The 12,642-nt window shown below is 43.2% G+C and overlaps 2 protein-coding genes across 2 annotated transcripts; both read right to left on the reverse strand.

The window, feature by feature from the left end:
• Positions 1-3,798: 3,798 nt before the first annotated feature.
• hmx4 (H6 family homeobox 4) lies at positions 3,799-4,937 on the reverse strand. Its single transcript, XM_035637335.2, has 2 exons — positions 4,565-4,937; positions 3,799-4,398 (listed from the first exon to the last, which is right to left on the reverse strand). The coding sequence occupies exons 1-2, from the start codon at positions 4,785-4,787 to the stop codon at positions 3,824-3,826; spliced, it is 798 nt and encodes a 265-aa protein (XP_035493228.1). The 5' UTR covers positions 4,788-4,937; the 3' UTR covers positions 3,799-3,823.
• A 1,341-nt stretch (positions 4,938-6,278) lies between these two features.
• Positions 6,279-9,340, reverse strand: hmx1 (H6 family homeobox 1). Its single transcript, XM_035638582.2, has 2 exons — positions 8,580-9,340; positions 6,279-7,226 (listed from the first exon to the last, which is right to left on the reverse strand). The coding sequence occupies exons 1-2, from the start codon at positions 8,851-8,853 to the stop codon at positions 6,604-6,606; spliced, it is 897 nt and encodes a 298-aa protein (XP_035494475.2). The 5' UTR covers positions 8,854-9,340; the 3' UTR covers positions 6,279-6,603.
• Positions 9,341-12,642: the final 3,302 nt, after the last annotated feature.

Consider the following 12,642-nt stretch of genomic DNA (forward strand, 5'->3'; position numbering starts at 1 on the left):
TCATAAATATCATTATCGCAAATGTCCTTGAAATATCGTAATATAAATTTGAGGCTATATCCCCCATCCCTAACTGCTTACACATTTTTTTATTCTTAATGTGTCTTGTTTTATCAGAATAACCAACATAGTTTTTTTAAAATAGAGAGCTAGGGCAATATAAATTTTTATCTGACCAAATTGAGAATGTTCTTTTCACCGCATAGACAAATATACCATTGGCCAAAATTAGAGCGCATACTGGAAACCGGCCATGTCAAATCTTCTGGTGACAGTATTTTCTGTGCCTTAATGTCGAACAAACTTGTTCGGGGACAGTCTCACCCATCGTCTTGGGCGATGACCTTTGTCAGATGACTGGGAGAGGTCAACAGAGGTTAAAGTAACGGGCGAGCAGAGAGAGGGGCCCCCATCTAGTCATGCAGAAAGGAGCTGCCTCTGAGGTTTACACAGGAGTAATCTGCGTGAACACACACACACACACACACACACACACACACACAGAGTCACTCTCCAACCAACAGAAACAGCACTTCCTTGTCCCTGTCCAGCCAGACCTCCGCTTTAGAGAGGCACAGACCCGTGCAGAAATACAAACCAGATCGTAGTTTTTCCAACACAAACACACACTCATCAACTGGTTCTATGCCCCCCTCTTTTTCTCTCTCCTCGTTACATAGACCCCTCCTCAGTCCCGCTCATTCAGTTGTAATCGCACACAGTCGGGCTTCAGTGCACAGACTATTGTGATTAGCTATGACAGGGCAAGAGGTGGGAGGCAAAGCACAGTAAGAATGGAGTAAAAAAATAAAAGGAGCACAGTTGTAGAAACAATAAGGAAATCTTAACGACAGGCACTGAGCTGAATTATTCCATTTAAAGTCTGACATGTATTTAGAATGGTAGTTCATCATGCCAAATAAAGCTTTACATAAATGTAATAATGATGATTTTACCTCATCCTCTGCAGTCCAATGCTTTGCTACCTCCAAGACAGTATGATCTTCATATTAAGATCTTTCTTAAATACATCTTAATTGAGTGTTTAGCCATTTGGTCACACCTCGCATCTTGACAGTCTGCCGTCATGTCTGAGCAGATAGCCGCCAGGGATTGTGGGTACTGTGCAGGGGTGTGACTATCTCTAGTAGATCCGAAACACGAGAAAGCCTGCCGGACATTAAAGGCCTCTTTTTCTTGGTGAATAGACACATACACAGACACACAGACACACACACACACAGACACACACACACACACACACACACACACACAAACACACACAATTGGTCTCTCTGAATCACACATAATGATGCACAAGAATGCCTCACAGATTTCTTTAGTGGGTCAATAATAAAAAAAATAATGTCCTGGTTTTTGATCCTGTTTAATACTGTTGACATCAAACATATGTGTCTGGGCCTTTTAAGTTTTGTTTTTGTATTGAGTATGATTGAGGTTTACACTATTAAAAATGTTTTGTGTTGTGGCAAAGTGCGATGTGATTCAAACGGCAGCAGTTACAACGTCAATTGACTTTCAACTCAATCAGTGCAGAAAGTGTCACGTTCACAAGTTGCATCTCGTTTAGTTCTGTGCTCATGAAGTCAACAATATGACATTTGTAGCAGGGGATCAATAGACTATCCATTATTATTTGTCTTGGGAAAGTCACAAGATGCCAAACATCACAACAGTGGAGCTTTTCAGACTGATTTACTTGAAATTCCAATATTATGATTGTCTTTAACAGGAACCGGGAGCAGTTCAGCAGAAGTACATACCATGAAGCAAAATATGTGGTTCAGAGGCCCAGACAGTATTTTGCCACGTCTGTATTTTTCCAAATATTTTTTTCTTTTCAAAGAAAAACTAAATGAGACTAACTTATATCATGTGTCCTGTTCAGTGTGGCATAATGCATAGTTTAGATCCTGAAATGGCAGGTTCACCAGTTGAAGAAAAATATTTACATTTGTAAAGTGAGGCCAACTGCTTTGTACAGCTTTCTTAGACTTCCCATGGTATAACAATAAACTTAATAGGATTCTCCTGAGTATATCCAATCATCATTCATTTTCCTTTTTCACTCATGTTCTTCTATCATAAAAGATACCCATTACCCAAAGCAGATGATCAACTGAGAAACATAAAATCCAGAAAGCAGATATTTCTCGTTTCCTTTTTAGGGGATTAGTTTGGAGTCCATTCACTCTGGGATCAGAGGTTTAGTTCAAATCCAAATCTTTACGTCTGACTCAAAGCTATAGTCCATAAGGAATGAGCCTTGGCTTGGCACACAGGAGCAGGAGTACAACTTTCCATTGTGTATATTTAAAATAATGCTGAGGCTGCTGGTATATTGGTATGTGGCCGCAGTACAACAGCAGAGTGGCCACGGTTCAGGAAGAGAGACTGAGGATCTAGACGCTGTTGCACACAAACTTATTGAAAGTGTCGAGCCTCACCTCCTGTGTGCATCTGTTATGGTCACTTCTGGACTAAAGTATTTTAGTTTCTCAACACAAAACCAAAGTAGTCTTGTATTGTTCTTCTGATATAGAATATTGTGAAGTTTATATAACAAAAATGATCTGTTCTCGTGCCTATGTGGTCCCAGTCTATATCCTAAATGTGGGAATGTTTTTTTATCTGCAGATAAATATTTTGATTTTGATATTTTATCATTTTTAAAACAACTTACAGTTTTATGGCATTGTTCTTTTTGATTTAAAATATAAATTCAAATGGAGGTAATGGATTTTATGAATGTTTGCATAGTTTTGACAATAAAACAAACTGCTTCCTTCCAAATTGAAGATCCAATACTGTGAACTTTTTTTGTTTTGTTTTTGCAGGAGAAAAGTGTGGGGCCTATTTGGGACCATTGGATTAAGAGGCATGACAACAATAAGCCATTACTGAGACAGATGTTTAAATGTTTGCTCTAATTTAATTTATATTGTACCAAGTGTTCAATAAGTAAACCTCCTCACATTCTTTAAACCGTAAAATCAATGTTGTGTTTGGATTAAAACTTTCATTGATGGTACATTGTAGCCCCATTATTTGCTCATTTATGTAATAACAAATCATAGGCAAAAACACAAAGTTCATCCCAAAATACTGAATCAATCCTGTAAAAATATTTCTTGAATAAAGATGTTTTAATTAGTTTCAGTAAATGGTGTAATGAGCCTATAGGCAGACGTGGATTAAAGAGAGAATAGTAGGATACTCAGAAAAAGAAATAGACATGCGCGAAACGTAAAATAAAATGTTAATTACATTCATTTAAATACATAGATAATTTCAGTAATTCAAAATCCATTATGATACAGGACATGCATGCAAATAGCTGGGCTATAGTAATTTCTTTGGTGGCTTTAGGCTGCTGGAGATGCTGTTGTCAATAATAATAATAATAATAATAATAATAAAGAAATGCCATGGAAACAATAAAATATAGAGACTGATAATTTTAGGCCTCTCTCAGGCTATCATTAGCTTAGCCTGTTTTGTTTTGTTTTTGTTTTGTGTTGTTTTTCTAAAAACGACTCAGGGTAACTGTAGCAGGTTTAGTGTCAGGCCTACAAAAACAACCAGTAACTGACGGAAAAATAAATAATACCGAATCGGCTTATTTTTTTATGTGATATGTAACTACTCCTCTACATTGTACCTGCAGTCTTCATCAACAGTTAAGGCCGCAGGTCCGGCCCCACCATCTAAAACACCTTAAATGCTTGAAACTTGGCAACAGACCCCCCCCCCCCCCCAAAAAAAAAAAGTGTCTCTTTCACGTGGACTCTCATTGAAAGCATCATACGTCCCCCTCGTACAGGCTGAAGTACTTGCTGGTGTTTGAGAAGCAGAGGTAAGGCGTGCTACTCCCCGGGTACACCACGGGCAGAGGCATGGGCAGCAGGCATCTCCCCAGCAGGTTGGTCTCTTTGTACAAGGCCGGGAGCTGTCCCACCACCACGGGCTTTCCAGACTCTGGGAAATCGCTAACGGGTCCGTCGATTTCGGTTGAGATTTGCCGTTTCAATTTATTCCTGCGGTTCTGAAACCATATTTTCACCTGCGTCTCCGTCAGCTGAAGAGAACTGGCAAGGCAGGCGCGCTCCGCGCTGCTCAGGTAGCGTTTCATGTCGAAGGTAGACTCCAACTGGAAAATCTGTCTCTTGGAAAAAATGGTGCGCGTTTTCTTTTTCGTTATAACTTTGCTCTTCTTGGCCGGGCTGCCTCCCTTGAGTGCGTCCGTGGCCGTGGCGGTGGAGCTGCTGTCGTCGCAGCTGCTGTCCCCGCTCTCGAAGCGCACCTCCGTCGCCTTCCTCGGGTCACCGCGGCTGAGGATGACCGATTCCGCTGCTCCGCTGCAGTCTGTGCTCAACTCTGCAACACAAGTGCACTTCATTTAACTCGCAAACTGTGCTACTACGCTGTCCCGAGAGTCTAATGCCATCAGTAGTGAGCTGTGCGTAATGGTGAACTCAGATGGCAGAAGGTCTCAATTATACGCAGCCTGCAGCTACACATTCATCAAAACAAAGCCTCTTACCACGTTCGAGGAGCCTGCTGCCCGGGTCCTGCCTCTGGTGGGCTCCGTGCTCCTCGTGGTGACTCTGGAAGCCGCCTTTACGCATCGCCGTGGCCGAGTCATCCTGCAGTCCGGCGGAGTGACAGCTGTCACTGTTCCTCCCGCTTGTCTTGAGGTTGAGGATGTGGTCAATAGTGAATTTCAGAGAGGCGGCGGGTCGACATGGTGCGTCCACTTTGTTCATATTCTCCAAGGCGTGAGTCCTCCTTTGTTCACTTCCGCGACTCTGCTCGCCGTTGAAGCTAAACCGGGACGCTGATCTCACCGCTAATGTCTTGCTCGAACCATAGCAGCAGCCGCTGAGCAGACACTACGGGGCTGGCGATGCTCTGCCTCCGCCGCTACTACCTACAACGGATGGAGCGAGCTTGGTCCTCGCTGATTGGTTCAGAGGAGCGTGTAGCGTGGGCCAATAGCAGCGAGGAGATGGGAGGAGCAGGGTGCCCGACCCCATCCAAGACTTGTCCCCCAGTCTCATCTCCTCCGAGGAGACCTGGGTTCAGCAGGGTACCTACAGAAAAATAAATGAATCATAAAAGAATTGTGCATTTCACACCACAGTATGTGCGCTGTGAGACCATGCGCCACTGATGCTGATTTTGATCTGTCGCTTCACCCTCAAAGTTGTTCAATTCGAGTCAGTGTTTGAGATCACGAGCGTGAAAAAAAGTTTTTTTAAAAACAGTTTGCATGGCAAAGCGAAAGTGGCGTGGAATGTTATCAGTGCGTTTGCATTGTGTGTGTACTAGTGTCACTTTGGCATTATTATTATTTTTCAATATTACATATCATCATTTAGAATTGGTTGTTTTTCATTGAGTTGGGCGTAAATGTTTTTCAGTATAACTCCTGGGAAACGGTTTTGTGTAGAAAAACAAAAATATGTATAGTCCATCAAAAATAGTTTATTTTTAACATTGTTATATGAATTGTTTGTTAAATTTAAAATCAATAGCATATGGTCTGTAATGGCTATACATGTATGCATGTATGCATATATGCATAAACACTTTGCGGAATGTTTAGATCGCAGACTTATCTTGTGGTTTTGCAAATTCACTCAATTCAATTTTATTTGTATAGCGCCAAATCCCAACATACATTGTCTAACTTTATAAACTAAGGTCAATATTACAACATTACAGGGAAAACCCAACAAATCCCACAATGAAGCAGCACTTGGTGGCTGTGGAGATGAACATTTTAATTAAATTCGACTACATCTTATTATTTATATCTTTTGATTATTGCAACAATCTATCTCGCCAGTTCTCTTTGTGATGCTACAGTATGTATTTTTAATCCACAACATCAGACTGCATTTCGCATGGATAAAGTGCGTTCATTTTAGGGCGAGCTGAAATACAAAAACAACAAATTTCCTCATGTGGCTTTTTGATTGCACCGTTTTCCTATTAAGATACTTAACTTCCTTCAAATTATTACAAGAACAAAACTATTTTATATCCTTTAGGCTTACTTTATCAATTACAGAAGTGTATTTCACTGTCATTTCCGAAAAGACGCACAGGTTCGTGCTCTCAGCTTCGTTCTTTGTGTCACCAAACATATGGATTCACTTGTGTGAGCCTGCCCCTTTATGATTGACAGACATGAGGGTTCATTAGAAGTCATGATGTGGGTGTTCATAAGAACAGAAAAACAGACAAAGGTATCTTTTAAAATAATTTTATTCATCACTTATGTGAAAAAAGTGACAACGTTGGAAAAATCAGTGTCTTTAAATATAAAAGTTTTTACAAAAAAAATCAAACGTACAGTATATGAACACCTTCGGCCTCCAATGTCTGTTATCGTAGTCTGTACAGTGACAGGGGCGGAGGCTTATGAACAGAAGGTGAAAGAATGATGCATTACTTTGCGTCACAATCACGGTCTCTGTGGCTCTTTGGGCGCAGTCAGCAGTTTCCTGCAGGATTGTTGGGCTATTGCACGGTTCGGCGTTGTTAACATGTTAACGAGCAGTTTGATACCAGTCGTTACACCAAGCCGGTCATCTGCGATCTCAACATGCTCATGGAGTGAGCAAACGAGGACAGGGGATAGTTGATTGAGCTGGAGAAACCCGGAACGGGTGGAGAAACTGGGTGTCCGGTCAAGTTGAATCCAAGAGCCGCGGTGGGTGCGGGGCCCTCGTGATACAGGATGGGGACCCGGACAATCCGCTGGGTCGACGTTGGGATGTGAGCAGCTTCCAGGTCCGCCGCCAGCTGCCTCTTCCATTTGTTCCTCCGGTTCTGAAACCAGATTTTGACCTGGGTCTCCGTCAGGTGGAGGGACGCTGCCAGCCCCGCTCTCTCTGAGCTGCTCAGATACCGTTTCACATCAAAGGTCGACTCCAGCTGAAACACCTGACTGCGGCTGAACACGGTCCGGGTCTTCTTCTTCCGAGTGGAGCTCGGGTCGGACGACGTGTCTTGCTCCGGCAGAGTGACCGACGCACGGGGCGCGTCCTCGTTGTCGTCCGTCGGGTTGCGGCCCCCTGCTCTCCTGTCGGTCTCGTCGCTTCCCTCCGTTATCGGCTCGGACACGGCGGGTGAACCTCTGTCACTGGTCGTCACGGAGCAGCAGTGATCCTCTAGACTTGCACTGTCCCTTGGACCTGAAAGTACAAAAACAAAGACGTCATCAAGTTAAACGAATATTTCACAGACTGGCCAATTTCTAAGCAAAGCTTTCTGTTGCATTGTTTTCCTTGAAAACATCTAAACTTTTCCTCATCTGTTTCCGTGTTGAAGCAAAGCAGTCCACCGGAATACAAAAAAAATGCTCACCAATTAGTGAAATAATTTGGGAGAAATAACACGTTGCCTGTCTGGCGTTTTAACCCACATACAAAAATATGAATATTATAAATGAACTTGAACGTTAAATACTATCTGTCCTGTGTTTTGCAGTTAGTTTGGAAGTTAAAACATTTCTGATTGGATTGACATATGCTCCATGAGGAAGTTGTGCCAGACCCGATAGAATACGAGTAACGGTCTGCCATAGAAAAATCCAACAACAGCATATAACTTAATAATAACATTCAAAAAATCCGTGCGTGTTTACTGTGGGCATTGTTTCAGGGACCTCACTCACATATGAACTTAACCACTGAGATTTTGGAATTTAAAAATCTATGTTTCTGAGTGTACACGCTCAAGATAAGTGATTTCTTTTTCGGTTGAAAGGACATACCAGTGGCCAACATTGCACTCAATGCGCGTAAAAGCGTCGTGTTGACGTGACTCGCGGCGCTACTGTGCCTCTGTTTTGATCACTGTGTTCTGGTCATTTGCGCAAAATCGACGTGCGTAATTTCGAGACCGGGTAACGGAACTGTTGATGACAAACAACTTTGAAATAGCATTGCCTCTATATGCAAAATAACGATCCGAATAAATCCAGCATGTGTTTTACAGATCGACACGAGCCTGTGTTCCATTAAAATCCCTCGTGTTACCAAACGAAGTCGCGTCAGACAGCGAGTGAGTTTGGGAAGCTCTGAGAGCTCAGGGTGAGTAAACTGAGAAACGAGGAGCCAGGGCAACACGAGTCCCGACTTCACCTCAACTTTCCCCGAATGAAGCAAGAAGAAAACTGCAACCTGCCCGCTTTCTGGCCCCGCATATACTTCCAATAAAACCACATTCATAAATCTACACCGATAATCAAGCGATCCTGTCTAATGACATTAAACAATTAAAGGCACGGTTGATAATTACATCTGCATGAATGTGAAATTTACCCGGTGACTATACGGATGACGATAATGAAATAATTCTGATATACGCCAGTTATTTTAATACAGTCCGCATGCACCAGTGTGTTAAACCTCCTCTTACAACAACATCTACGTTCCTGTGTGTATTGTGTTGCGCATGTCCTCAATATTACATGGCATGTTTTGCGCCTATAGGGGAAATAATCGCGAGTTTCCAGAACGTACAACAGCTATAGCCATACTCACTGTGCGGTGTTTCCAACGCTCTAAAGTTCAAAGCAGCCCCCCCGCGGTGCCACTGCAACGGCGACTCTCTGGGGGCCGTGGAGCTTGAGACACGGGGCGCTGGAAGAGCGTTCCGGATTCGGCCAGTAGAGACCAAGTCCGCACTCGCTTCACCTCGACTGCTGTCCGACACCGATTCCTGCCCGTCGCGCTCCTTGCTCAGTAGGTTCTCGATAAAAAACGACGATGCCCGCGATGAAGCAGGAGTCTGGGTGTCGGTCAGTTTCTCCTGCATTTCCCCCCCCCAATTTCACTGCGCCTTTTCACGAGAAAAACCGAGCCTATCCCGTCTCGACTGTGCCTTAGATCGACCGGCGCAGTCATCTCAAGCCTCGCTGCTGTTGCTGGGATGTGATCAGATGAGGAGTCATGGCACAGGCGGGACGGGGATCTCCTCGGTGCCAGAGGGAGTGGAGGACACGGGGAGACGGAAGCAGTAGTATACAGTGAAAACGTCAAGTCAAACGTTTTACGAGCCGAGGGCATCCGATTGGACGAGCACGACAGCAAATGGGGTTTTCCAAGGAAAGGGTCTCTGCGTCAGCTGCCGCCGCCGCTTCTGCTGCGCGCGCGCGCGCGCGTGCGTGCTTGTCCCCCCGAGGCCACGCAGCCAAGAGAAAAACCTCTGTTCGTGGCACAGCACTCTTTATTTGGGTCAATTAGAGTGCAAATCAAAATAAGGCTCTGCTAGGGCAGCAGCTACCCTCTTCCACTCTGCCTGTAAGGAAGCGCTTACAGTTGCCTATTGAACTGGCCGGGATGAGGGTATGGAGCCTGTCAGCTTTGAGAGTTTGTCTCTGTGTGTGTTTTTTGGCCCAAATGTTACCATTTTGATACCATTAAAACCCATGCCCTCATTGTAGGGGCTGTAGTGAAGCCATCGTACAACGTGTGGATACGACGGTTGAACACATGAAGCATGCACAGTGGTACGTGAAACAGCAGCCTCTTGGAAATGTCAAAGGTTATCTAAACCTTGTGTAGCCTAATGGTTGATAAAAGGCCTGTTTATCTATTTTAATTAGGTTTAACTTAACTGATAGTTGAGCCGTTGGTTCTCTCTTTTCCAGACCATATCCCAATACGATTGATCTGTTCCCGCCAACACAAAAAATAACTTTGGTGCATAAAACAGCTGGGGAACATTTGGTTAATTGTGTCTGCGTCTTTTTTTCCCCGTTTTTTTTATAAATTGTTGATTATAAACACATTTCATTTTAACATTGTGCAATAGGCCAACGGAAAATACCATCAAAAAGTAGTCCATATAAGAGTGAAGACAGCTTCACCGACTGGTGAACTTGAGAGTGACTGATGTTTTAGCTGCTGATACAGCCGTTAACTGGTTGGAAGTATAGTGGAGCAAGATTATCACCATTAGATCACCAGGAACATTTCAATGAGAGCTGAGGGGCGTCTTTACCCTTTTCGTTGAAATGGCAAGACATTTGAGCTTTTTTATTTACCTCAATGGACTCAGCAACGCTGACCTTTTTAACTCCACCCCCAACCCCTGCTCCCTCAGGCCAAACTTACCCTTTGACAGAGGATCAGAGGTAATGTTGCTCTTCAACCTAACACTTGGCACAGACAGCAGTAACATGAGCCGTGTGCTGAAGAGCTGAGTCTCCCACGTCTCTCGCCGCGTCCCGCTGAAGGAAGAGACTTCGTATCCACCTCTTAATTCGTGTTTGTGACTCATTGTCTTCTGTACGCTGCCAGAGTCACTGTGTTTTCTCCCATCACACAACTGTTTCACCTGAACATTGTTGACTAATATCTGCTTTTGACCATTATGGGTGTAATTTTTATTCTGCAGCTTGCTAACTGGGCAATTGAGTGCAGTTTATCTACATAGAAGACAATCTAAAAAATAAAAAAAAACTTTTATTTTTTTTGTAGCATTAATGTTCTCACAGATCCTGCCTATTTACCAGCAAATAATTTGACAGCTGTTCAGTGTTTTCAAAATTCTTCTGGGGGTGTATTGTGCTGCTGCAGAAAACTTTTTCTGATTTTCACTCATCTTTGACATCCTCATCATCTTGTTTGGATCTTTCTAAATATTCAATAATATATATACTCCTGTATGTAGGCAACTTTTTATCTAGCTCCTTTATTGACATTTTGATGTCTTCTAATGTAGGTAACTGCTCCATTTTGGTATAGGCTATCCTGCTAGATTTTGGTGCAGCCTTCCACACTTGAGATCACCGCATTTTGATTCATGTCATGATCTGCCAGGATCATGAACTCTAGTTATTTTGAACTCTTAAAAGACTCTTGGTTATTCTTTGTGGACTTGCTTTGATTTACCCTTTGTGTGTCTGTCTTAAGTTACCTTTTGTTATCCCCTGTGATGTTGTTTCCTGGTTTATTTTGAAATTGATTTCCTGTTCTTCTGTCTCTCATTTTCTGTCGCTTTACATTTTCTTTGTGTTTCCCTGTGATTGTCCGAGCCTGTTCCCTGTGTGTCTCACCTGTGTCTAATAATCTCTGCCCTCCCGTCTTTATAGTCTCTGTGCTTCCCTTTGTTTTTGTCAGTTCATCTGTTGTGTTTCTGCCCTGCACTGCTTCATTCCTGATCAGCACTCGGTTTTGGTTCCTGCTGTGTTCCCCCGTGATTCCTGAGTTTGGATCTTGTTTGTTTTCCCTTACAAGACTGTACGTCAGTTTTTTTGATAATTTTTATTAAACAACCTTTTGCCCTTGCCTGCATTTGGGTCGTGCTCCAGTATTACCTGACAGTCAAAGGCTAAGAAAATAATGGGTGGGCATCTCGGGCAGCGGACCCTCTTCTGTTCTACTCCTACCTCTCAGGTGGAAGTTTCTCTGTGTCGATTGGCCCTTACACGACAGAAACTGCTGCTCTCTCCTGTGGTGTGCCTCAGGGTTCTGTATTGGGTCCTATCTTGTTTGCTCTGTGCCTCCCTTAGGTCATATTATTAGTCAATACAAATATATTTAATTAATATATTTCATCATTCTACAGTATGTTCTCTCCATTGGCTTCCCATTAATTTCAGAATTCACTTGTGAAGCACTTATGTGTGAGTGGTGTCCGTGAAAAGGTGCTTTATAACGAAACATCACTTACTTTAAGGTTCTCGTTATAACATATAGCGCACTCCACGGCTCCTATGTACGTTTTTCGATCTACTGCTACCCACATCACCAGCAGGTCACTTTTGTCTTCTGACCAGGACTTACTTGTTGTCCCTCATACACAATTAAAAACTAAAGGTGATCGCGCATTTGAAGCCATGGCTATGTCACTATGGAATGCTCTAACCATTGACAGAAAATCTGTGGGCTCTGTCAATGTCGAGCTCCAACTCATTAATTAAAACTGGCCTTTGTGTAGTTTTTTTTTTTGTATTTGTGTGATATCTTGTTCTCTGTTTTCTTTCTCTTGATTATCTGTCTTTCATTGTTTGCCCTTTGAAAGGCGTTATGTTAAATACACTTTACTTACTTTGTTCCTTTCTAAATAGTATGTGTTTGCGTGTGTCAAAGACCCATATTAGATCAGGTTTCTGTGTGTTCACGGGGCCGTCTGAATGATGTAGCATCCCAGCCCATGCCCCCTGCTCTGGGGACCAAAACCCAGAAGCCCCTCTCTCACTTTTCTCTCTCCCTCTTCTTTCCTCTGTCACATCCTCCTCTGATCCTCATCCTGCCTGGCGTGCCCTTTGCTTTATATGGCCTGCTGGCCTGCTCCACAGCCACAGACCCCCTCCACACCACCACAGCTCTGAAACACACACTCTCACCACACAGAATCATATCATCAGCATGTGCTCCAGGAGACAGCTGAATCAAATTGAGAATGTTTCTTCAGCTGGCAGTGGCGAGTGCTTTCCGACCATTGATGCTGCCAGGCCTGCAAGCAGCAAAACACAGTGTTACAGTTTGTGTTTTCATCATCCAACACGAAACAGAAGTCCTCTGATAGACTCAATTGCATGGTTTTTGGAAAGTAAATTGACTGTGCATAACACACATTATATGCTTTGGAAATCTT

This window comes from Scophthalmus maximus, chromosome 8, assembly GCF_022379125.1.
Source record: "Scophthalmus maximus strain ysfricsl-2021 chromosome 8, ASM2237912v1, whole genome shotgun sequence".
Lineage (NCBI taxonomy): Eukaryota > Metazoa > Chordata > Actinopteri > Pleuronectiformes > Scophthalmidae > Scophthalmus > Scophthalmus maximus.

Bases quoted from the DNA above. Each gene is read 5' to 3' on its own strand.
- hmx4 (XM_035637335.2), bottom strand. From the start codon at position 4,787: ATGAACAAAGTGGACGCACCATGTCGACCCGCCGCCTCTCTGAAATTC. The intron at 4,399-4,564 runs GTAAGAGGCTTT...CTTGTGTTGCAG, and splicing joins CAGCAGGCTCCTCGAACGTG to AGTTGAGCACAGACTGCAGC.
- hmx1 (XM_035638582.2), bottom strand. From the start codon at position 8,853: ATGCAGGAGAAACTGACCGACACCCAGACTCCTGCTTCATCGCGGGCA. The intron at 7,227-8,579 runs GTGAGTATGGCT...TTGTACTTTCAG, and splicing joins AGCGTTGGAAACACCGCACA to GTCCAAGGGACAGTGCAAGT.